The sequence below is a fragment of the Amblyomma maculatum genome, chromosome 6 (genome assembly GCF_055883805.1).
Source record: "Amblyomma maculatum isolate TAMU_Amacu chromosome 6, ASM5588380v1, whole genome shotgun sequence".
Classification (NCBI taxonomy): domain Eukaryota; kingdom Metazoa; phylum Arthropoda; class Arachnida; order Ixodida; family Ixodidae; genus Amblyomma; species Amblyomma maculatum.
Window position 1 is genome coordinate 85,005,965 of NC_139349.1, and position 25,886 is coordinate 85,031,850.

General features: G+C 42.1%; 1 protein-coding gene across 3 annotated transcripts in view; it reads left to right on the forward strand.

Annotated features, from left to right (window-relative positions):
* The window catches only part of LOC146186181 (cytochrome P450 3A24-like), a 44,809-nt gene that overhangs the window by 7,169 nt on the left and 11,754 nt on the right, over positions 1 to 25,886 (forward strand). The window contains exons 3-10 of one of the 3 annotated variants that reach the window (XM_084607076.1): positions 996 to 1,048; positions 5,337 to 5,433; positions 7,592 to 7,708; positions 15,099 to 15,187; positions 17,286 to 17,431; positions 22,024 to 22,139; positions 22,349 to 22,490; positions 25,347 to 25,507. In XM_084607076.1, the coding sequence (XP_084463202.1) occupies positions 996 to 1,048; positions 5,337 to 5,433; positions 7,592 to 7,708; positions 15,099 to 15,187; positions 17,286 to 17,431; positions 22,024 to 22,139; positions 22,349 to 22,490; positions 25,347 to 25,507 (921 nt within the window). The remainder of the gene's footprint in view (positions 1 to 995; positions 1,049 to 5,336; positions 5,434 to 7,591; positions 7,709 to 15,098; positions 15,188 to 17,285; positions 17,432 to 22,023; positions 22,140 to 22,348; positions 22,491 to 25,346; positions 25,508 to 25,886) is intronic. The other 2 variants (XM_084607077.1, XM_084607078.1) reach the window with 2 other exon arrangements.

Consider the following 25,886-nt stretch of genomic DNA (forward strand, 5'->3'; position numbering starts at 1 on the left):
TTTTTTTAATGAAAACAAAAATAAGCGTTTGTTCTAATGGCTTTGCCATTAGACTTAGCAACATTCAGAAGCCAACTTTACGTTCGCCTTGAAACCGTGACGGAAAGCATGCAGCTCATAGGAAAATCAAATAAAGTGAGGCTGTCTAGAAACATGGAAAGAAGGCGGCATGGTCCATTCAGATAGTAAAGGAGAGTAAAAGGGTAGAGAAAAATAGAGAAGGGGAAAAAGTGGGCGAACATTTGCAGCACTGTGCAGCACGAAGCACGAGGCAAGTGGAGCGCAGCGTGTGTGGTCTTGCAACAGTCGATCACCACGCGCATTTGTCATCTATTGCCTTTTAAAAAAAAGAAAGGGTGGAAGGCTTTGGTTTTCACCTAAAATCAAAGTTGGTTGTATTCGCTCGACATTGTCCTCATGCTTAAGACATACTTTCACAAGATGTAAACAAAAAATTTTGTAGCTGAAAAATTGACACAAGGAGGTTATAAGAGAGAGATGGAAGGTATTTCAGAGTTTTTTTTTTTTCATAAGCAACCGGACATGTTCAGTAAATAGCCTTTTAATTACCAGACAGCTTCTTCAGGACGATGTCATCACTAACAACTGATATAGTAAAGATCCCGATATAGTAAATATTTTTGCTGGTCCCAGTGACTTTACTCTAAAGGGGTTCTACTGCATTCGTTTTATTTATCTTGTATTGCTAGTCTAAAGATTTTCTGTAGTGGGAATGGGTTATATGAAAAAACTAAACCCCTTAGTGCGTACACAGAACATCAGCTTTGCTTCTGCAAAGCAGGATAAGAAGCATAAGCAAAAGCATTTATTAATAATAAAATAGCATTTCGATGAAAGTGTGCCTGCTGTAATGAGAAAAAGTGGTAAAACAAGTTTTTTTTTTTGCTTGATTTATGCTGCGGCTTAGTGCAATTTACCTTATATTGGAACCGTTTAGGTGGCAATAATGTATGCTTGCTTCTTTTGCCGTGCAGCCAGTCGACCTGCCTGACCAAGAGAGGTACCAAAAATATGGGCGGCTGTTTGGGTGAGCAGTAATTGCCTTTTGTTATACCAAAAAGGCAGTGCCATATCTTGGAGCTTCGTTGACAAAATGACCTGCGTACTGTGTGTAGTAAATCTCTAAACTGCTTAAATACCTTTAGAGACCGTTACTAAATTTTAAACTTATAGTTAATTTGCCTATGCCTGCTTCTAGGTTTATAAAAAAAAAAAGCAGCGCACTGTATTGGACAAGCGGAATGGGATGAAACTGCTTTAATTAAAATATTTCTATTTTTCTCCATTCAGTGCTTATAAACAAGTTACAACTGTAGAGTTGTCGAACAAAGTGGTATATTATAAGCATTAAGGTCTACGTCACACGCCAACCAAGACTGTTGCCTTGTTCTGGCTCTTTGGTGATGGAAACTGAAGCATAGTGGTCAATACTTTTCAAGTAGCTAGCACCTCTGGCTTGATGAACACAAAACAAAAATCATCATAATTCAAATGCACTTCTTTTGAGTGGCACTGGTTCCTGTATTGTCTTTTATTTGCACCTTTCACCTTAGCGGGCAGGACAGGGCATGGAGGGAGGGTGGCGCTGTCGCAGCTTGTTTTCTTCTTTTTTTTTCTTGCACTCTGGCGTGGGTTTGAGTTCAGGAGAGAGAGGAGGCTCATATATCACTTTCAATCGCCCATATGTTTGGTGCTAATAAAGCTAGCCTAAGAATTTTTGGGCTGCAGATATGATTGATGGGATACCTATTGATTGTGCTCGTTTCATAATTTTAGTAAATAGCTTTTCTTGGGCTCTTTAAGAACGCACATACATTTGCCAAGTAATCTGTTGTTTAAGATATTTAGGCTTATCCTGATCTGAATAAAGGTGTGCAGGCTAAGTTTATTTTAATGTTAGGTGCTAAATGCAACACATTTAATATCGGGAGAAAGTAATTTGGAGTGGCACATTCTTGGTGGGATAAATTACAGATGATGCTTAGAAGTTTTTGAGAACGTGAAGCCAAAAGTCTAGCTGGACGTTCTGTTGATCTGCTGCTGAACATTTTGTTGTACTTTCTGCTGGTCTGCTGCCACATCTTCATCCATAGTCTCTTGCTCCCAACACTGATTGTGATGAGTGGCATTTCGAGCTGCTCTAGTGTCTTGCTCCATAGCCTACTTTCTTGGTCTTCCTCACCTGAGTCTAGGGCTGGGTGCGTCGTGACCCAAAGCTGTGTGGAATGAAGCTCTGAGCTAACACGGCGACATATACAAGGCAGGCGAGCGCGCTGTGAGCGTGCTGCCACAGTTTCCGAAATCTTCTATTGTCACCATCGTTGGCATTTTCTTTCAGCTGTGGTGCCCTCTTGCACCTCCACTGATATATTACTCCACCTCCCCAGTGCCGCTGTTTCCTTTTCTTATCATATACCCTCTGGCTCTCGCGCTCCATTTTTCTGTACCTCAGGACGCAACCGTGAAACATAGAGTTGTAAAGCTTTCGGCTTGAAAATTGTTCTGCTGCCAATCAGCACCAATGGTGAACTCGGCAACAGGTGCTTAACCTCACTATGTTGATTTGGGAACATGTTGTGGCATGCATGGTTCATGTTTGCCATTGGTCTCTTTGTACAGAGCTGCCGTTGAGACATGAACATCCATTATCTACATCTTTGCAGCCTGTTTCAAATGTGGCAGTGTTGCTTATTTTTATTTGTTTTGGACGTGAACATCAAGCAATGGGGATGATAGGTATAATTACTTTGAAGCACCCGAAATTGTTTTTTTTTTTTTTGAAATTTTTTGCATACTCATGTCAGTCATTTCAAACAGAACTATAATATCTTAGTGCCATCTATTTGGTCGTTTATGGGCTTGCTGTAGCTACAAGTGGAGAAATGAGTTAGACTTTGCCACTCGGGCCACTGTCCCATACATCGTGGCTTTCACCTGCTTGCATTTGCTAACTTGATGTAATAGTGGCAAGGAAAGACTGACAGGAAGTCACATATAGACTATCACCAATCTGTGACATAAGCAATGTGTGGTGGGGTTGCTAACGCCACCTTGCCCTCACTGGGGGGGAAATGTAGGCTTGGCGTCCATAGTCATACATAAAACAAGTAGTCTTAAAAGCAGTTTTTTCATTTCCCATTTCATCCATGATGTCGTCACTCAGTGCAGAGCAATCATGAACACTGTAGAACAGACTGTGAAAGTATGAAATCTCATTGGAGGCTAATATTTTTAAAATGCCGGGAAACATAGAAGGGTTCTTATTGGGAGAGTGACCCATGAAAGGCATGCAATGAAAACTTACCAAAATAATTTTCAGGTTCTGAGAGCACCAATAAATGTGAGTGATGGTTAGTTAACTGTTAGCGAGTGTTTTGAAGAAAAAAGTGAGGCAAAGTATTTGATGTCTTTTTGATGTCAATCTTTATTTAAAATGCTCTTATAAATGCGCATTGTAAGCATGCACATACCTCTCAAAAGCTTATTATTCGCTAGATGTTTTTTGCGATCGCGACAGCTTCTTGTGTTGTCCGACATGCTGCCACGCAGGCTACGTTGCCTCTTGAATACTGCCATACAAATGATGCAAACGTTTCAGTTGAAGGCAGTCCTCACGATCTGCACGATAAATGAACTGTGCGCAGTAGCAGACAACCAACACTCCTCGTCTACTCACGTAAGCCACGTTCCCTGACACTGTCGGTGATCGAACAGAGTGTCACCTAGCTGTGCTACATTGTCTGCTACATAAGGCCGTTCTCCTCCCATGTCATCAAGTTTAAGAAGTGCTTTTTGAATGTTCTTTTGCGTAGGTGGCAAAATTAATGGCCACCAATAAGGCATATACTTGGATTGTGGCCTCCTCATCAGTTGTTATGATGAAGTTATTATGGAAAGGTTGTACAACTTCAAAGGTAGCATATTCAGTTTGCAGAAGTACAAAACAGAACACAAATGAAATGTGTCTTTTGCTTATTTGTTTTAACATTTCATTTACATTTCATTTTTGCTGTGTTATGTTGTATCGCATCCTTGCGCTATGATGTCTGAAAACTTTTATGCCTCCTCAAGTTTCATTTCGCAGGGTTCAACAGAAGTGTCACCGTAAAAACTGTTGAAGGTCCAACTAATGGCTGATGGGCATTCTTTGGCTAGACTAACTCGGTTATTTCAGGCACTATCTTACCCTGATGGCACACTTGTAGATCTCTTCAGTGGGCTACGATGAACTTATATTTCTTCCACAGATATTTCATGAGCCTAACTGTTGCAGAGGTAGTTTTTTATAAAGTAAAACTTTGGTGTTAGAGACACTTAGGGGTTCCTAGAAGCTGAGATGGAAATCGAACCCAATGTAAATTCAACTCAACAGTCAGTGTGGGAGCAGGACTGCTATGAAAAAAGCAGAATGATAGAGATTTGGGTGCAGTTAAATGATGATCGCAACCATGCGATGTGTGCTAGTCAGCTGTGGAATATGGAACAGAATCGAACCAAGGAAATGAAAAATCTAGCATATGCAAATCGGTAAGTCGTCGGCCGCGTTACGTGAGCGTATCTGAGTTATGTCTCTTCTAAATATAATGAAGAATTTACTCTAAGGACCTCTCTTGATGTTTCTTGAAACCATGTCTCTTGTATGTGATGCTTGTTGTTAATATGGTGAACATAGAAAAATCAGTTAAACCACTTTCAAATGTCTCTTAATTGAAATTGAGCGTCTCTCATAACCGTGTCTCTTGTAATGAGATTTTTGACTGCGCTTGTGTGCACGTTAGTATATTTACTCTATTGTTGGAAAAGCCTGCTTTTCTAGATATCTGCACATATTCAATCAACAGTCATGGATTACAGATTCTATGTTCACAAATGAAAAAGGAAGACAGAAATGGAACTGAGCTTTAATGTCAGGTGGCAAGAAAACAGTTCAGTTGATGCCACTTATCACTAAATAGGTTAAAGCTGACTGTTAAATTTTTGCTACAGTTTTAATCTTAATCCTTTCTTTTTTAAAAGATTTGCAACGCACTCATGAGTCTTGCTTCATTCCGTCTTCTAGAGCTGTTCATTTGGGTTCTCATACCTTCTGTCTTTTTCATTTAGTCTCATCACATCATGTTTGGCATGTAGATATGTACATGACTAACATTTATTGTCAGTCTAGTGGCAGTTGCTTTGTCACAGTAATATGTTAGTGGGCCTTAACGCCCCCATTTAGACAACATTGGTCTCTAGACAGCATACTTGCAAGTATTCTTGTACTTATAATTACACAACTTGATTACTCATATTAATTTCATTATTCTTTTGATTAGGTTTTTTGAAGCAGCTAAGCCATGTTTAATGGTCGCTGAGCCAGATTTGGTGAAGCAAGTGCTTGTAAAGGATTTCAACTTGCTGCCTAACAGAATGGTAAGAAGTAGGGTTGCCGTCTTTGGATGCTCCCATGTGCTGGCTCATATCATGACTATTGTCAAGATTTTGGCACTCATTTGCTGCACATAAATTTTCTTTATTTTCAGGAGACATACGCACATATGCAAAAAGATAAAGAGCAACATTTTCATAGCTCATTAACTATTTAGAAATGCTATTGCTTATTGGAACAGCTGGTTTGATTATCAGAGTACAGTTGAGCACACTTATAATAAACCTGGTGACCACGCAGATTGTATTCATCATATTCAATGTTCGCAGTAAGTGGACTTGCCTTATTGCAGCCTAAAGATACAGGTCTATGACAAAGTAGTGGTCATTTCATTATGAAGTCTGTTTTGCACATTTATTTATTCAGAGTCGACACTGTTGAGCAGTTTTGTGAGTTTTCAAATGCAGCTCCTGGCTGAGACATTTTTTGTAGACAAGCCACTTTAGAGACATAATGACGCAAATAGCAATGTAGGCGTTCACGGAAACTGGCCATAGGTCAAGAATCCCGTCTTCAATTCTCAACAACCTTTAAAATTCCAGCAGTGAAGCTGTCACAGTGCATGCTTACACATTGTGCAAGTCACCACACAAGCAGTACATTGGGCTCCACATAAAATGACACCTCACTGTAGCTACTAAGGTTTTGACACAACGTCGACATGGAAGTGGAGCTGCTTAGGCGTACTAACCAGGCTGAAGCTAGCACTTTGCACAAAAGCCATTAGTTGTTGCCGATTTTCAGTTTTCATTAATTGCTGCGTACTGCTTGACACTGGGATGATTAATACTGTGTGCCTTCCGCATGTTGTTGTACGCCATCTCAGATGCATATGGCAGCAGACAGCAGGCAGTTGGGCAGGCAGTTGCAAGCGATACGGGGCTTGCGCGGCCTCTTGGACCTACTGTGTGTTCTTAGTGGGAAACATTCAAAATAATATTGCTTGAATACTAAAAACTTCTTCTACGATGGATTGGATTCTGCAGTTTTAAAAATTTCGTTCCAGGCGGTATGAATAATCGTCTGTCAGAAGTGTTCTGAGGTTTGCGGTGCTGGTTCATGGCACCTAACTTGTTTCATGGCGTTTTTTAATCAGGGGTGTCATTTCATTATTCGAAAATTGGGTATGTGATCACTGGCATCACACTTATGAGACCTGGTTTGAAATTGTCGCCACATGAAAACGTAATGGAGAGGTCTAATGATGACGGTGTTAAAGACATTATGCATGTTGGGGTGTTAATGACATTCTGAAAACCATTACACTTTAAAAGGAGTAAAATATCTTCGGTAGGATCTGTATTTTTCAAAACGTAATGTTGAAATCTCCCCCTGCTGTAAGTAGGTATTCACTATAGCTTGCATAGGAGAGTAAAACGCTACTTAGAAACATCGGGTTTGGCAGTGTGTGACAATTACTTGTTCACCAATGACTGATGTGTCAAAGTGAACTGTTGGTACTACTAGTGGTTGTTGTAGTTAGGCTGGATGAGAACTTAGTAACAGTCTTGAATCTGTCAGCATGAGAAATGGGGGCAAAGTGTGGACGAGAATAAATGAGAGAATCTTTGAATTTGTTTTCTGTAGTCACTTGTTGTCTGAACTGAGCATAACTCTCACGTCAGTCAATTTTACTGTTCCTGAGTGTAAGCACTTGATAAAACTCTCATTTTTAGCTTAATTGCTTCAAAACGTCACTTGAGACAAACCGAAGAAGGCCCAGTGACAGCATCTTTGTAGATGTTGTGTGGGCAGCCATACACAAACTGTTCAATAATGCATAGGGTCAGTGACTTTCTCTGCCGTACCATGGTGGCTTGGTGGTTCGGGCTCCCTACTGCAAATTCTGAAGACATGGGTTTGATCCCTGCCACATTGCCCATTTTTCGATGAGGCAAAGCACAAGGTGCGCATGTACTATCATGTTAGTGCGTGCTAAATAACCATAAATGGTCAAAATTTCTAAACTCCTCAACTATGGCATCCTTTTTAGCCGTTGTTGCTTTGGGACATTAAGTCCTAAAAACCGAGCCAATGATTTTGTTTGGGTTGTACGTGAGCTGGTTGGTACATAGCTAGAGTGGCGTCAGCACAACAATAGATGGAAACAAATTAAAGGCGGAGTGCTACGCTATTTTTCAGGAAATCGATTTTGGTGACCCGGTGGTCAACAACATGATGATAATGGTTCATGTGGAACGTTGGAGAAAAATAAGACCAGCATCTAGTCCAGCATTTTCTACAGGCAAGCTTCGAAAGGTGTGATATTATCATTGTATTATGGTACCTACTGCTGCTACCAAAAAAATCAGAAATGTCTGAAAATTTAATGAAAGGATAAGGGTAACAGCAGGATGAAAATGGCGTGCCGTCATTTTATGCAAGGCTCTTTGCAGGTGAAAAGAGCGGGTCTCCATGTGCATGAATTAAGCCTTCAAAATATTATCTTGGATAATGAAATTATAAGTAGCTAAACCTTAAATTTCATTTTGTTTAGTGAACTGTGAGAAAGATGGTTATTCATGCATCCAGGTATCGATCTAGAACAAAAGAAAAACATGAAAGAGCTGTTTTTGTTTTGGCAGGCATTAATTTTAGCTGGTTAGACATTCCAAGTTAAGACCTCGGTGTGAATAATAAGTGCCAGCTGGTATTTTATGTGATTCAGCTGCATATTGATTGCTTCCGTCGCTTCCTCTTGATGAAAGAAATGAGCTGGTTTCAAGCCAACAAGCAAGGGTTGGGTTAACACAGAACCCGTGAAATATTGGGCACCAATTCTGCTTTTCAGCCAATTCATGCTGGTTATTTTTCTTCTGTTATTACCTTTTTGTTGGCAATTAAACCAGTGTTTCACCTGATGGAGTAAGAGGCATCAGTTTTCGAGGAGAATTTAACCATGCTTGTATTTTTATCTTTGCTTTTTTTGTTTTGATTGTCTTTTGTTTGTGTACTGGTTTGTCGTGGTCATTGCACAGATAGAAAAGTTTTTAAAGCATTTGCCGGTTAATAATTCTCAACTCCATTATTAAGTTGTTTGTTCTTTGTATGGCACACCCTGGCTCGGACTAAAATGTTTAGTTTTGTTATTGTTATTATGTTCATACACATGCGCCAATAGAATTTCGATAATTCTGTCTGTTGCAGCTGTAAGAGTGGGATGGGTGCAAAAAGGCTTAAGAACTTACAAATTAAAAGGGTAGGTTTGAGATTATGCCGCAAATGTAGATACATCCTTAGAATAATCATTGTGTGATAGTCGGTTGTTTTGATCAATTACATGCTATACCACTCCTGCTATCCATAATATTACTTATGTCATATGCATTGATACTGTAGTCTGGCTAAATCTGGTTAAGTGTTGTTTTCGAGCATCTTTTCAGGACTACATTGTGCTCAGAAAGATGTGTCTATTTTAGGAATTTGCTATTGGGCAATGTTTGTGTACTGTAGAATCCCATTTGAGGGATTTATTAGTCAAGTATTGATTCCAAATAATAGCTATGTGAATTTAACAAAAAACACCTAAGCAAATTGATTTTCTGAGAGTAGCTTTTCAGTTCTTAAAACCCGTTGTGATTAAAGTAAATAAGAGAGAGAAGATAGCTGACAAACACATGGAATAAGCCATGCCTTATGGTATAGTCATGGCTGAGAAAAGAATGGGATATGAATTTAATGGGACACAGAACACTGGAATTAATGCATCCAATTTTTTTACGACAGAGTGGGAAGTTTGAATGTCTAAGGTGGCATTAGAAAGGGTGCAGGCAAAATTTACCAACAATGTTTAATTAGTGCATGTGCCTGTTTTTATGTAGGTCACTGCTGGAGACCATGAGCAGTGACTGCATTGACAAGTGGACCCAGACAAAAGCGATGAACCGAAAGCTAATATAAATCTCATCTGGCAAACTGTCATTAGGCAGTTTTTATGCAGTGTAGGTTCATTTCTGTTTCCACACCTAAGGCTGTTACGGCACACTAACGTCTGCCTTGTAGACAAAAGTATTAGGGGAACGTGATCACCGCCGACGTTATTAGAACAAACTCAGTTTCACAGCTCCCCATACCGCCCAGCGGAGGAGTGTGTCCCAAGTGGCGGTCGCGAGAACTAGCGGTGCTGCAGTCAACTCTTGCTCCTTGCCGGGCGCGTCGTCTGCTACGCGCGGCGCGGAAGTGTGGAGCAGCCAGCATGCATGTTGCTTTTAAGTGCTGCCGTTGCACTGTACATAGCTACAATATAATTATAACTGCGTTACGACAGCTGTAGCTTCGAAGCAATGCATTACCTTGGAGAGTGCGTTCATGTTATGCGAAATTCACTTGTTAATTGCTGTGAAATAAGTGACAGCGCCGTCGGCTTGCTCACATGCACTGTTTCTTGCTTTACTCCCTGGCCCGTGTTTCACAGTGTGTTCTTTCAGTGCACAGATCCGGTCATGCAAACATATTAGCCAAGTTTTTAGTTAGAAGGTAACGCGTTGGGTGTTACGTTTACTACTGCGCTGCGCAGACATGCAGAAATCTGCAAGCCTGGGCAGCCTGTTCATGCAGCGCACGAAGTAGGCTACTCCTGTCAAACGATATAGTGAACACAGACTACGAACGAACGGCCTCCGTCATTGCCTCATCAGAAGCGCTTTTCTTAGTGTCTTACTTTTGAGGTGTGGCATGGAATATAGCTCCGGATCAGCACTCTCGCACTGCCGTAATAGCAGTGTAACAAAAAGAATATATATATGTATATATTCTTGTGTCATCTAAAACAATGTCAGATGTGAAGAGTTATTTAATGAGTTTACTGTAAGAGGAATCAGTGAGAATGGGCATGCAGCTGCGAAAGGAAATGACTGAACAAGCTTATGGGTCTATTCAAAAAATTTATATTGCGAGTAATCAAGTCGCGCCCTTGAGAGATTCGCCCTTCCCTTTTATACACACACAGAGAGAAAAGAAACACGACATAATTTTACTGCATTTAGAGGAAGTTAATGTAATTTCAAACTAGCACTGGACTTCAGTCTTAAAACACGATATTCAAGGTATCCACAGCGCCTGAAAGGACGTTAGAAGTTAACTGCACGAATCTAAGGTATTTCTCAGAACAGCAGCGCAAAAAAAGATGCGGAAAAGGACGACATGCCCGTCCTTATCGTCTCATCCTTGTCCGCTTCTTTTTTTGTACTACTTTTCTGAGAACTATGTACCAACCCGCCCAACTTGCCACAATAACTAAGGTGTATTTATTAGCGCAAGAAGAAAAAAATTAGCAGAAATGCAATATTGTCAACAACTTTAATGCTGTACGCTAATGAAATGCAGGAAACAACCAGAACTTGATTTCATCAACATAGACAAGCATTTGCAAGGTTACAAGCAGTGCACAGGAGAACATTATACTTCTTTTGGAAAATGTTTGAGTGGGTAGCATAATCCTTTTTCTTTTGCATAGTGAGAGATGAGCGTTAGCATTCCTATCTTCCCTGACCATCTTTTGTTGTGCATGTGATTTCGTATTGCTTCAACAACAAAAGCCATATTTGCAGCGAATGCACTTCAATGCGTGAATTAAGGAGCTCATATGCTTGGTTAGTAGCATACCTTGAGCTCATTCAGAAGCTTATTTGCTTTTGTGCTTGCCCGCTTAGCTTGTAATACCGAGCTAGATCCTCTTCTGAGCTTTTTAGAGGCTTATCTTTTAACAATGAGAAACAGCTTTAAGAACAGTGAAGAAGCGAGAAGCTACACTTCCCATCCCTCCTAACCCGTTTATTATCCAAACAGCAGCCGAGAGTCATTCATTCAATCAAATAAAAGCATTATTCATTCATTTTCTTTATTTCGTTTTCTTCTCAAGCTCACAGCATGCGTTTTCTGCACCGCATGCTCTGTTATTTAGAAGATATTTTAATTTTTGTGATCATCTTGCTTGTCGAATGTCTCCTCGCTTCACATTAGCTCTGAGTTGGAAGCACCGTGCACAATTTCGCTTCATTGACATGCTTCAGAAGAGTGTCTACGTAATCAACGATCAGTTCACATGATATGAGAAGTTTATGCGCAACATCATTGCTGTGACAACCGTTCAATGGCAAAAGTCTTCTCTACAAGCAACTTTCTTCGGCCCGATGGCTCGTCTATTTCATCGTTGCTAAAATTCTCAAATTTTCTTCGAATTGCTAGTATTGCGACGAACTCAAAATGATCCAAATTAAAATCTGGTTGAGCAGCTCAGCTATCCGATTTGCGCTATGTACACTGATAGGTTGGAACACACTGGGCAGCACGATTATTAGGGTGCTTTCTCTTCGGTATATAAGGCTTGTTGCATTCGAAATATGTACCAGCAAACAAATGAAGCTTTGCTACACAAACTACATACATCACGAGAGCGCTTCAGTATAGTTCCTTTTCTAAATGCAGATCAATGCAGGCGCCCGTGTGCTGTGCGATGTCAGTGCACGTTAAAGAACCCCAGGTGGTCGAAATTTCCGGAGTCCTCCACTACGGCATCTCTCATAGCCTGAGTCGCTTTGGGACGTTAAACCCCTCAAACCAAACCAAACCAAATGCAGATCAGAAACTGTTCACTTCGAAGTAAGTTATTTCTTCTACGCAGAGGTTGTGCTCTCATTTTAATCTCGAGGACGTCTATCAGTGACACGAACAAATGACGGACTTCCAATCGTTTCAATAGGCTTCTTTGCTCCTGGTGCATAGCATGCCAACCAGCATGAAGAAGCCTGATATTAAAAAAATGTATGTATATATATATAGCAGAACGATAAGATTCGTCTCAAGAGAGGACGCGACAGCGCCTTTAACGCTGTCACTTCATTCCCGCCAATTTTAGTCATCTAGAGGCTGCCACGTAGTTGGCAATCGTACGTATAGTATTTGGTTTGATTTTAGAGGGAAGACGCAGCATCTTCTCGGCACACACCCTGCGTTTACAGTGAACAGCATAAAATTCGAGGCACACATGTCGATGGCTTGAATCCCTGTCACAAATTGTACTGAAACTGGAAAAGAAGGTGCGAAATTGCATGGCATCATACTGAACGCTGCGCAGTGAATAGCTATGCCACAATTTAATACGAAATGACATGGGCATTTTTCGGATACGTTTTTCTCAATTCTTGGTTGTGGCAATCGTGACGCCTTTTCACCTGTACGAGCTGCGTACAATATCAAGTAATAAAAAATGAAACAGAAGAGTAGACAACATTACTAGAACGTTAATTCTGGCGAGCAAGTTGACAACGCTGTCACACTTGTTTCACGGCATTAAATTTCGCATCACACAAACGCTTTCTCAGAGGTAATGCGTGCTTTTGAAGCCAAAACTATCGTAATGTAGTTATAACTGCACTAACCGTGTAGAGTGCAATGGCAGCACGTAACAGCTACGTGTGTGCCGGCTGCTCCATGCTTCCGCTCTGCATGTAGCAGACAACGCGCCCAGCAAGGACCAAGAGTTGACTGGTGCGCTGTTAGTTCACGCGATGGCCACTAGGGACGCCTCTCCTGGCGAGCTGTGAAACTGCTAGTAACGTTGATCACCACTTTGTCCAAGGAGTTCAAAACACTGAGGCGCCATCTTGTGATACACGTTACAAGCTTATCATAGGCAATGTGAAAGGAGAGGTGGATTTTGGCAAACTGGAGAGCATACAAAATGCAGTAAAACATGACGAGCACTCCTGAGAGAATAAAGAACAGTGCGCACTTTTAGAAAATCAGCAATATTTTCTTGAGGTGTGGTCATGTGAGGTACCACAGCAATAATGATGTCACTTTGCCGCATGAGGTTGCCTCAGTTGGTAATGCCAGGGGGCGCTCAGAGTGAAAGACGACGTTGAAGTGAATCGGCTCCGGACTCGCAGGACGTATCTAAACCTTGGACCGTGTGATTCTACCTGTACCGGCTCTGTTAATCTAGCCCCAGTCGCCAACACCGTGGCAAATCTGGTGGAGGTCAGGTCTGATGTCCCGTACCCCTACGCTAAGCAGGAGTGCTGGTCATATATTCGAGGAAACGCCCGTTCACCGCACTAGCCGCAGGCAACGAGGCCTACCACCTGAGTTTTCCCCCTCGGGCATGACTACCAGTAGCCACGACGTCGTCGCAATGACTGGGGCTAGATTAACAGAGCCGGTACAGGTAGAATCACACGGTCCAAGGTTTAGATACGTCCTGCGAGTCCGGAGCCGATTCACTTCAACGTCGTCTTTCACTCTGAGCGCCCCCTGGCATTCCTCCCTCCTTAAGCGTAACGCACACAGTTACACGTGCACACAAGCGTACAAAAGCAACTTCCCCCCCTCAAAAAAAAGTTTGTAGATGTAGTTTGTCAGTCACCGTGCAAAGTACGGCTTCAGTCGCAAGACATGAACTGTCTCTGGACGAGGTAGCTGACGGCCTGTGTGCTCTGATCCATCCGGGAGCACCTCGTAATTGACGTTACTGATGCGTCGCACGATTTTATACGGTCCGAAGTAGCGGCAAATTAGCTTGTCTGAAAGGCCGCGGCGTCGAACAGGAGTCCACACCCACACCTGGTCCCCGGTGTTGTAGGAAGCTTGTCTGTGGTGGAGGTTGTACCGGCGTGAATCCCTGTCCTGTTGCTGGGTGATGTGGACGCGTGCTAGTTGGCGTGCTTGCTCAGCATCTTGGGCAAACTGCTCGTCAGAACAAAGTTCGGTATCTGTTTGGTAAGGAGCATTGCGTCCAGCATCGTCCGAACCTCCCTGCCGTAAACGAGGCGAAACGGCGTAAAACGTGTAGTCTCTTGGACTGCCGTATTGTATGCGAACGTCACATATGGTACGATCGCATCCCAAGTCTTGTGCTGGGCGTCGACGTACATCGCCAGCATATCCGCGATGGTCTTATTAAGCCTTTCGGTCAGCCCATTGGTCTGCGGATGGTAAGCAGTAGCTTTTCGATGCGCCGTACCACTGAGATGAAAGACTTCGGCCATCATTTTTGACGTAAAGGCAGTCCCTCTATCAGTAATAATACAGGTAGGAGCACCGTGCCGTAGTATGATCTGGTGTACAAAGAAATGGGCAACTTCAGACGCTGTACCACTAGGTAACGCTTTGGTCTCGGCATAGCGAGTCAGATAGTCTGTGGCGATGATTATCCAACGGTTGCCACCAGAGGACCGAGGGAAAGGACCGAGAAGGTCCATGCCGACTTGATCAAATGGTGCTCGTGGTGGTATTAATCTAGCCCCAGTCGCCAACACTGTGACAGTATTATGGAATTTTCAGTGACAAATTAAAATTATAAATCTTTGTTTCTTGGATATTATAGTGCTAGATCAGTACTGTATGAAGCAAGGTCTTATCGTTTCCACCATAATCCAATGACATATTTTGGTCAGTGATTATTAAATAAAAGGGTGGTTTACCTTAGGTGTTAAAGTACTCTGCTTCACGAATATACCCCAGCAAGGATTTTTTTAATGCATCTTGTGGAAACTGATTTACCTGTAGCCAAAATTTTAAATTCAGCTTCTGCGTGCTTTTCTCACTCATGTCATCACTTTTTGCATGTTGAAAGGTTTAAGCTTCTCTGCCGGCCTCTCTCTTGGACAGATGAGAAGCTGTGCTGCAAAGAGCAACCTGTTGTTTGCAGATGTTTCACTTAGTCCAGGAATGTGTGAAGATCACCTGCAACCATTTGGAAGAGGCTGCAGGAAACGAGGAGGACACTGACATGAAAGAGTGAGCACAGTTATAGATCTCAGTTATTGCCAAATGCCCTGTAGTGATTCCATCCGTTACCTGTACCATATCATATGTTTGAGCTGTGGCCCATGTGTTTGCTCAAGGTTTTAAAAATGTTTCTCAGGTCAAACGGACCAGGTCATCTCATCTTCTCGGGAAAGGTGTATTGCGTGTTTCCAAAAGGGGCAGCTGGGTTAGATTTATCATACTTACCAGTCTATAAAACCTGTAAAACTGTGACGAGTATCGAAAAGGAAGAAAGCAGAGGGGGGAGGGGCAACAAGCCTGCTCACATCTGCACAGGGAATACCTTGTTCTAGTTAGGTGGATGAAACTCCACTGGGTCAAAATTAATGTTGGTAATGATTCTGCTGTTGCCGATTTTTGCCGCATCAAACCTTTACCTGAAGCAAGTTCCACTTGAGTGTCTTTTTAGCATCAGAAGACGTTTAAAGTATTGTCACAGACAATGAATGAAACTCTTTTCTAGTCTTGTTCACAGGGTAGTGTATCTGATCGCACGCAGCATTACTGCGGGGAATTTGTAGGATCCCTAGCACAATCACTGAAACTCTGTGTAATCTGAGAATCCCGTCGATACATTGAGCAATTTCAACTTGTGGCCACTGCATGTCCGACCATGAAAGCTGATTCAGAATGTTTCATGGCAGTTTGTTTGCTTACGAATTGGTAAAATTAAGACATTCAGATCACGGTTGCATGTTTTTATACAAAGGCTAAAGCTGCCCTCTTGTTTTATGTGCAGTTTTAGCAACAGTTGAAAGTACTGTTGAGGCTTTCGGCATGCCATCGCACAGTGTCGGATGCACCATCTCGTAGCAAAGAACAGGAGAGGCGAACACAAAAGGCAGTAGCAGTACCCTTGAAGAAGGGTTTAGCAAAGACAACAGGCATGGCAAGATGGATAGAGTATGTAATACCAGAACTGTGACACATTTGGCGGGGCAGTCATAGAGTTTCAGATATGGATTTTGGTCCCACTTGGTTGACTACGGAAGTCAGTACAACATTGCACCTTCTGACAGTGGTTTCATGGTTGGTTTGTATTACCCATTTATGGGGGAACACGGAACCACCAGCGATGGATAGCTTTTCATAGAAATTTAGTCTTTTTTTACAAGTAAAATTTATTTTTCAGTACAGCTTGAGCCAAAATTCGTAAAATATAAGGTGGGTCTAATCCACGTATTTTTCAGAAAATCCAAAAAAGCTAGCAATAATGCATTGACGTTCCTAAATTTGACAAAACTGGATACGTAGCATTTTTAGTACAACTCGGGTAATCTTATAGGAGCCTTCTTTGTAAAACTAAAATTTTCCTAAATGATTTTGTTCTCAGTTATATAAGGCACAGCAATTTGTGGGTTCCTTGTGAACATACCATCTCGAAACTTACTCAGAATAAATGCTGTATATATCTTTGTGTGAGCTCTACGGCAAGGGTACAGGCTCGTTGCTGATCCATGGCGCAAGTGCAACTATTAAAAAAAAAAAAAAGCAAGAGGACACAGAGAGAATGCACAGATGTGCTTTGTTCTTGCCTCTGTGTTCTTTATATATTTATTTTTGGTTTTTTGTTGTGCTGTCAGTCTTCGAGTTTACCTGACCTCTTTCAGTGTAATACTGAAATTAGCCGCGACATTTCAGAACTCCTATCTTTTCAGTAATTCTAGAACACGCAAAAAGCAACGTATAACATCTTTCAGTCTTTATTTCTTCATTTTAAGAGGAGATTTTGTTTCAAATACAATTTAAGTGCCGCAGGTTAAATCCTTGCCATCAGCAACCTTTCTGGCCGTGTCTTTACGTAAGTAGAGCCCTATCTGGTGTGTGAATAATTTTGTGAATGCACACGCTACCAAATAATTGAGCGAGGTTTTTTATGGGGAGGTTGAACATTGGGGTCCTATGGTTGGCACAAGGTATGCAGTGTGCATGCTGAGTCTGGACTGTGATGTCTTGTTGAGTGCCAGCTGGACATGTTGAATAATATTATTAGTGCCTATTTTTACTGGCGTGGCCTTACCCTGAGCTTTCTCTTCCCATTTGATTACCTCCAAACCCTACCTGACAGGGTCTATAGCCACTATGCGCTGGATGTCATTGCTCGCTGCGCATTTGGCACTAAGGTGGACTCTTACACAGACACAGCCAATCAGTTTGTGACAGCATCCCAGGAGGCCTTGGGAATGGGTTTCTCACCTTTGCAGCTCCTCTCAAGTGAGACCACATCCTTTGCTGCCTGACTGTCACGGTGTTATTTGCTTCCAAGAGAATACTGAGTGTGTTGCTCAGAGAAATTAGAAAAAAAAAACAACTATAAACCGATCATTTTGCTTAACTGCTCACTCATTTGCACACATATTTCTTGCAGCGATAGTGTTTGGCAGGTAACTTTCATATTATACTACATTTTAGCTGGGTGCTTGCTTGAATTAGTAAGAAATAACCGAAGATCTGCATAGTATATACGCGATGCGCAAAATGCCGGCAACGCCGCCTGTCGCCAAAGCCGCAAAGCATAAGCGGGCTCGGTCGGGCGCTGTTCATGTCTGCGTCTATGCTCGCGCGTCGTGTTTTTGTCTTTGGTCGCAGTTTAATGGATGTAACCCCACTGTCAACAATTAGCAATGTCCGGGAAGAATTGCTGCGCAGTTGGTTTTTCGAACAGACATAAAACCTTGCAAGGAACACGTTTGTATAGGTTTCCAGTTATGATTCACGTGAACGACGGCGGCCGTGAATCGCAGCGTTCGACGCAGGACGCATGTAAACCCACCGAATGACATTTGTTCAGGTTAATGTCATTTTTAGACGCGCTGCTACACGACCCATGCTAATGCCATTTCCAAATTATGGTAACTGCAATTGATATGCAAATGTTGGTGCGCCTTCAATATGTTGCGAGGATGACGGCGCTGCAAACGAAAGCAGCCTTTCAATTGACATTCATTTCTTGCATCTCTTGTAAACAACCTGTTGATTAGGACTACCAATTACGAAGTTACCGGCAGCGTCGGCGGCGTTTGTTTATGAAAGGGGACGAAAGGTGCGCACGTCTGCATTCAACTGCGAAACGCGTACGAGTTTCAACAACATACACTTTGCGCACTAAAGCAAGTGTCAAGAGCAACACATAAAATAGGCAGTATTACTGTCCGACGGCGCTTTTATAGAACCTTCGAGTATCGCCCTACGCCGAAGCATACTACAGCTTCGTTGACTCCCGTACGTTTTCGCCAGATCGTTCGCTCGGCGTATTAAGGCCCGTCGAAAAATGCCCGAGCTTGGCCTTATGAAAAAAACATACAGTAGATTTGTAACACTTGCTACATCAGATACTGCGAGCTTACCACAACGACGCTCTCCGCGATAGCGGCCGACAGCAGCGCTCTGGCCATGTGCTAGGCCCTAGTCGTCACTAGGCCTAAACGCCTAAATGGTTTCGCATCAAAGCCGTAGCTGGAAGCTCCTTGGAAATAGTAAATTTCATATCCATAAAACTGCTTTAGTATCAGCTCAATTTTCTCACAAATTGTCTTACAGTAAACGGAAGGTGTAACTTCGGCAATATCTTAGCAGCGGATAAGCTGCATCACACCGGCGGCAGCTGCTAATGTGAGCAGAAATTTGCTTTTATTGCTGTTATCACTTCTTCTAAAATCTCGTTACATAACAGCGATCCTCAGTAAAGATAATTTTTTTTAGATTCCTTCATCAAATTAAGCGCGTATTATTTAAGATCAACAGAGCATGCTTTTCTGAAGGTGGCGAAAGAAATCCGCCGTGTCAGCGACTCGGCGCCGACGGACCGCGGCAGCAGGAGCGACCTGTTCCGCCCGCGCTGAGTGCGGTGGCTACGGGTTGGCTGGCAGCTATGGGTGCTAGTTCTCTTTTTACGATGCTATATGGCATATTTCACATAGATGACTAGCTGCAAAATTATAGGAGCACAGTAGTATTTAGTGCAGGTGGCACGTTTGTAGTTTATTTTTGGCGTATCTTCTCACAGAGTCTCTGGTGTAGAGATAACATATTTCCTTGTTGATCGCATTCGGATGAGCAAACTCATTCGGTACCTAATGTCGTTTTCATCGAATGTCATTATATTTTCTCATGTAGCAGCAAACAAATATGATTTTGAAGGAATGTCATTCGATGGAAATGGCATTAAATTTTTCATGTGGCACGGCTGAGTAATAACTATGTTTTCACTGTTTTCTGCTTGTCATATTGCACCTTCTGTGAACACTTCTTGTTTAAACTTGGTAGCCTCCGCTAGCTGGGAAGATACAATATGCATTAGATTAGTGAAACGCTTAGCCAGATGATCTTAAGCGTGCATTTATATTGCACAGCACACGGTTGCATTTTGCATTTCAGCACCTAAACGCATGTGGCGCAGTCGACTTCGGTCTCGATAACTCAATCCTCCTCAGTAACCTGAGCCACTGTGGCGAGTTATTGAACAGACATTTGCCAATATGCGTTATGAAACTTGCCATGCAATTACTTTGAAGGCTAGAGCCAGTGTTCCTGTTGTCTGGCAAGATTATGAAAGCATAGCATGTCACTGCACTTGCTATTCAGACTAATGGCTCTAGAACTGGTTATAAAGCGCGCTGTAGTTCTGAAGTTGTGCCCGAGGGCAATACGCATGAAATGAAGATGATGTTACAATATTAAAATAGGATATAAAATTTTAATCTAATATGCCCTGCGCTAACTTGTGATGCAGCTTTTCTGATAATTCTTCTGCTATCTCACTCCCCCATGAAAGTTTTTACCCGCTCTGCCTTTTTGACAACGGAATACATGAAATTCATGCTGTACAGGCAATGATAAAGCACAAGCATGAAAAATCTGAACTCTTGCTACAGCAGCCCTATATGCGCTATTTTTTTTATGCTTAAAATGCTGGTTTTCAAGCTCGCTGGCTTTTCCTGCGGTCGCACCGGTACGAAACCGCTTGCAGTTTCGATGACGCTATCTTGTTTGCTGTAGCAATTTATTGCATATAAACGAAGCAAGCGTGTACCATTAAGCAAAGAAAGAACATTGGTTCATAGGTCAAGGAATGAACGAATTAGCGTGGCGTTGTAATGAAAGCGGGAAACTCGAAATTAGCACCACTTCGTACGCAACCTTGTTGACGCTCGTCTTCAGCAGACACTTGATGCATTGGAGGTGATGTAGTTCCAGACGGCCGTGATATTGAACACATGACGATTATTATACATTGTGATCCCCTTGTGCGCGCTGTTACTGTGTAAGTGCCCGTGAGATGCGCACAAACAGCAGATCGCATGCGCGCACCAAGGCCACGCTTGCCGCACGGGGCCTGCCTCGGGTTCCGACGGCCGCTGCTACGCGTCATTCAGTGGCGCCCCTATACGCGCTGCGCATGGCGTATAGCGATGCTTGACTGCGAAACATGTCTTTGCTGCAGTTGTGATGGCAATATGCCAGCTGTTGCTAGCAACAATATTAAAAGCAAGTAAATGCCGTTTGCCAAATGAAGGGGGCTTCCTGCCTTTCGGAGGCGAGAGATGATGTTATGGCTATAATTAGTGTGAAAGTCTTCTTAGGTCCAACATTGTTGCGTATAATGGTCGACATTCAATTAACTCCCACTGATTCGGGCAAGTACCCAGTCCAAACACTGTGTGAAGTAGGGGTGTGCGAATGCAGAAATTTTCGAATACGAAAATGGGAAAACGATGCCTTTCGAATTTAGAATCGAATAATGAATATCTGACAAGTGAAAAAAAAAAAAAAAAAATAGTTGGGAATTAAAAAAAAAAAAGCAATATTTTTTTTTGTTTATTTCAGAAGTCAAAATAAAACTATAATTGCTGCATACTCTACTGAAAAATACAGTATAAAATTTATGCAGAACTTTGTGAGCTGGTTTTGATACAAGAAGCACCTGCATGAAACCAGGTGGATCTGCAATATCACTGCTAAATACAATAAACTCTCATTAATTCAGCCTTCTAGGCACCAGAAAAAATGCCCATCAAATGGACCTGAAAAAACTGAAATATCTGCGTCCCAGTAATTTTGTCTGATGAACACCTGCATGATGGTTGTTTGCATTTGAGATGAAATAGTAGCGAAAACGACATCTGTTCCCGGTTTCGTCAAATGGTTTGCTTTGCACACTGTTGGGAAAGCCGTCTTCACAAAAGGGAAGGCCCTTCACAAAAAGGAAGGTCCTTCTTCACAAAATGGCTCCGTCGCATTTTGAGGGTGCTTCATTACACAGTCCACGCCGTTAAGAATTGCAGTGAAGCGCACAGTGCAATGAAAAAGCAATAAATTCAAAAATTTTCTATATATTGGTACTTTTCGAATATTAGAAAATTTCGAATATCGGTTTTTGAATACGAATTGAATAACAAATATATTTGGTTCGTATTCGAAATTGCAACTATTTGCACACCTTTCTATAATACAAAACCTGCAGCCAAATGCTACATCTATGTGAAGTATGAGTGAAGAAGCCAGCTGCTTGACTGAGATTGTTTTTTTTTCTCTGAGCAGCACAACGCAATATTATCAGAGCACGAACACCTTGATTACTGTTTTACTGTGCAGTAGTAATTTCACTTGGTAGAATGCAATGCCCAGGGCAGGCAGTGGTTCTATGCTTCAGTCATGGAGTAGCACTGACCAATATTTCTTCAACTGTGAAGCATTTGTGAAAGCTGTATAGTTTTTCTTTGTAGTTAAATGGTTTCACTTGGGGGGATGATAACGAGTAATTACTCCCCTATTATAATTATTCCTGTCTGTATACATTATTTCAGTGCTCTTTCCTGGTCTGTTGAAGACTCTCAGGATTGAGGCAAAGGCAGCAGCGCCATTCGAGTACTTCCGGCAACTATTCCGGCAAATCATGGCTGAAAGGGAGGAGAAAATGCTGGTGTGTGACATCATTACTAAAGTTACCTCTTCTGGCCTAAACTTAAAATTCTTGCGCATGGCAGCAAGTGAAATGTGAGCCACATAGCTAAGAAACCTGCTCCATAATGTCTTCAAGCTCTTTCTATCTTTCTCCCTGTAAAATCATGGTGTTCAGGCTGCTTTCAGGGCTTGAACTCTTTTCTCTGAATATCTGTGCCTCTTTTCTAGCACCAAGAAGACTTCCTGCAGCTCATGATAGATGCCAAACAGGGCCATTTTGCTATGGCAGCAGAAAGCTCAATTGATGCAGAGAGCAAGCTGTTCAACATTGGGTCAGAGGCGAACTCAGAACCAAGGGCATCTTCAAATGGTATGATCGATAACTCGGGGCAAGCAGCAAAGTGTCTTGTTGTAGTGTTAGCTGCACATATATCTTGGCACTCATCAGAAATTTTTTTCTGCTTCATTGCTGGTTAGGTTTGGTTTGTGGGATTTAATGTCCCAAAGAGACTGAGGCTATGAGAGATGCCTCATTGCTGGTTAGTTGCTCTGAATATTACACCGAGAGTCAGTTTCGAGGCCTTGTTCGTACCAACATCTTTAAACATTGGTTATTTGCCTGGTTCAGTCTGTAGAAATGGAAAATTGATTTTATGGGCCAATCTAGCCTTTCGGTTAGTGAGCTTAGCTGACTGAAGAAATGCAGTAGATCAATGTTGGTTTGTTCTGAGAATGGATGGAATGCACAGAAACCAGTAGTTGGGGTCATGCATTCTATTTTCCAAACAAATTTTTTTGCGCTAGTTCATTTTGGCTTTTTCTGTTTGGTGTAATATTATCAAGGAAGGCAGGGATTGTCAACAATGGTGGTTTCCAGTTTCTGTTTCCCGGACCAGGTGCATGTCATTACTAAATACATTCAATCAACCTGAATATTGCGATGGAATTACCGTGTGAAAATTTAGTAAGGGCAAGCCACCAATGTAGGCCAATCAGATTATCTGTGAATGTCAAAATAAGCCTACATATTTAGCATATATTTTGGTGCCTTTATTATGAAAGTATATTTTAGCAGTGGCTAGTAGATGCTGCTAACAGTGGTAATGTGATGAAATATGTCATTAATTTGGCTGCAGGCAGGGATTGCACTTTTTAATTAATGTTTTTTCAAATTTGTTGTTTGGTGCGAAATGAAAGTATTTGTGTCCCATTGAATTTTAGTATCCACGAGTGACTTACAAGGCAGTTTAAAAATGGAGTCAGTGCAGATAAGGGAGCTCTAACCACACCTAAAAGCACCCTTAATTATTCAGGCGTCAATATTTTGCATATGCATACTGGCACCCCACTATTCTGTTTCATCCTATTTAAACGACACTCGCGCCCTATTTTAAATCTTGCTATTGACATTTTCGGTGATGTATAGGGCTCCAGAATTGCTACTTGCAGTAATATTCTAATGCAAAAAATCCATATAGGTGGTCTTTCTGAGTATTCGATCCAGATTTTAAAACTTTCCGTGCAGTTGATTATTTGCAGGTGATCTTTAAAAAGGGCTCCTGGCGACCGCTTGCCGCCCGCACGCACAAACCTCCCCACTAACATCATCGGGGCTACTGGGTGGGCTCGCTCGTTACACGCTCCCAAGTAAAGTGGCCGGGGCCGTCGTGATTTCCGCCGGGGTGGCACAGTGGTTACAGCGCTTGACAACTGTTCCCAAGGATGCGGGACTGAATCCCGGCCGCGGCGGTCGCTTTTTGATGGAGGCGAAAAGCAAGGTGCCCGTGTGCTGTGCGATGTTAGTGCACGTTAAAAGAACCGCAGGTTGTCGAAATTTCCGGAGTCCTCCACTGCGCCATCTCTCATAGCCTGAGTTACTTTGGGACATTAAACTTCACAAACCAAACCAAACCACCGTCACTTGTTTTCTTCTTTTTTTTCTTGCGCGCTGGCGTGGGTAGAGTTTGGGGGGAGAGGAGGCGCATCATTTTTGATTGTCCATTTGTTCAGTACTAATAAAGCTAGCTTAAAAATTTTTGCGCTACAGAGAGGATTGATGGGATACCTATTATTGAGCAATTCTATAATTTTAGTAAATTGCTATTCATGAGCCCTTTAATACAGCATTTTTGTGTGGTCACAAGTGTGCAGCATGCACAAACAGTGCATGCAAATTTGCCAGTAATTAAAATGCAAATGGTAGTACTTGAATCTGTCTTTGTAGAAATAATTGCTATTGCCATAAAAAAAAAATTAATGCACGGAGAATGAAGTAACCCAGAGACAAACCCACAAATGGAAATCTGCTTCTAAAGACTAGGCTGTTATATTATGATTGCGTTTTGCTGTGCTGAGCTGAGAGAGGAAGTGGGGCATCATATGGTTCACATGCTGATGGCACCAGTGTGGATTAACTGCCACTGAATCATCATAGTAGCCAGGACGTGATGCTTTTCGATGGCGCCCTAGCACAGTTTCAGGCTATTTAGTGCTCTCGGCGTGTGATGATAGAAAATAACAGTGCTTTGCTGGCAAGTGGTAAGTAGTTTATGCGTTGTGGCGACCGGAGCACAACTTAAAATCGCACAACGGTTCTTCTTATCCAACTGCACTGCCATCGCATCTTGCCCGTGTTTTTTTTTTCATGGTACTACTATAGTATTTTTCATATTTTATTGAATGTAACTCGTTTTCAAAGGCCAGCTAACAACGGCCGAGCAAACTGACGTTTCTTAGTTGAAACCGCATTTCCAAAACTGAATTTGACAATTTTATTGGTGCCGAGTTGTTATTTTTAGATATTCTCCTATTAATGCAGTAGCTGTATAAGTTGTTGGTTTACTTCATTTCTCTCATGCATAGGTGGCCATCAGAGACGTGGATTATTGTGAGCTACTGCTGTCTATGAAAACCTCCTGCTTGGAGTAGTTGGTCTTCTGCTTTCCACATCAAGAAAGGGTGTGACATGTTAAGTCACTCTCTGATTATAACTGATGCAGGTTTGGTTTTGGAACTGCACACTATGTTACAAAAGTCCCGCTGGAGTGGCACAGTGGTTATGGCGCTTAACTGCTGTGACCAAGGATATAGGGTCGAATCCCGGCTGCGGCGGCCACTTTTTGATGGAGACGAAAAGCAAGGCGCTCGTGTGCTGTGCAATGCCAGTACTGGAGCTGCTTGACCTCTAAATCGCTGCTAACACAGTTTCATTCTAATACTTTTACAGCACTCACAGAAGATGAAGCCCTGGCTCAGTGTGTGGCATTTTTCCTTGCGGGGCAAGACACGACTGCTTCAACACTGGCTGCTGCAGCTTACTACCTCGCGCTGAACCCTCAGGTGCAAGAGAAACTTAGGAAAGAAGTGGACGAGTGCTTCGAGGCTCATGTGAGTTGGTCTTTTGGCTAGAATGTTGCATGCTTATGGCTTTATGTTGTCCGAAATATTAATCTACAAGGTATATGCATTAGTAGCTTCATTTGAGAATCAATTTGAAGACCATCGCCGTTAATTTTTTTCCCCATTTCTTATATCTTAGTTTCCCTCATTGTTCTTCACTTGGATGAATGGAAAATAATTTCGAAAAATGGCATCAGTGGTGGTTTCCCTGCCTTTCCATGTGAACTGACCTGCCACAGCTGTTTCAGCCTGTTGCTTGTTTCTGAAAATCTTTGCTTTCTTTCACTGATCTCTAATGTGGAAATACACGAAAGTGATCTTGCAAAAATTCAATCTGTCATTGAGACTGCGAAAATTGTTCGAATGA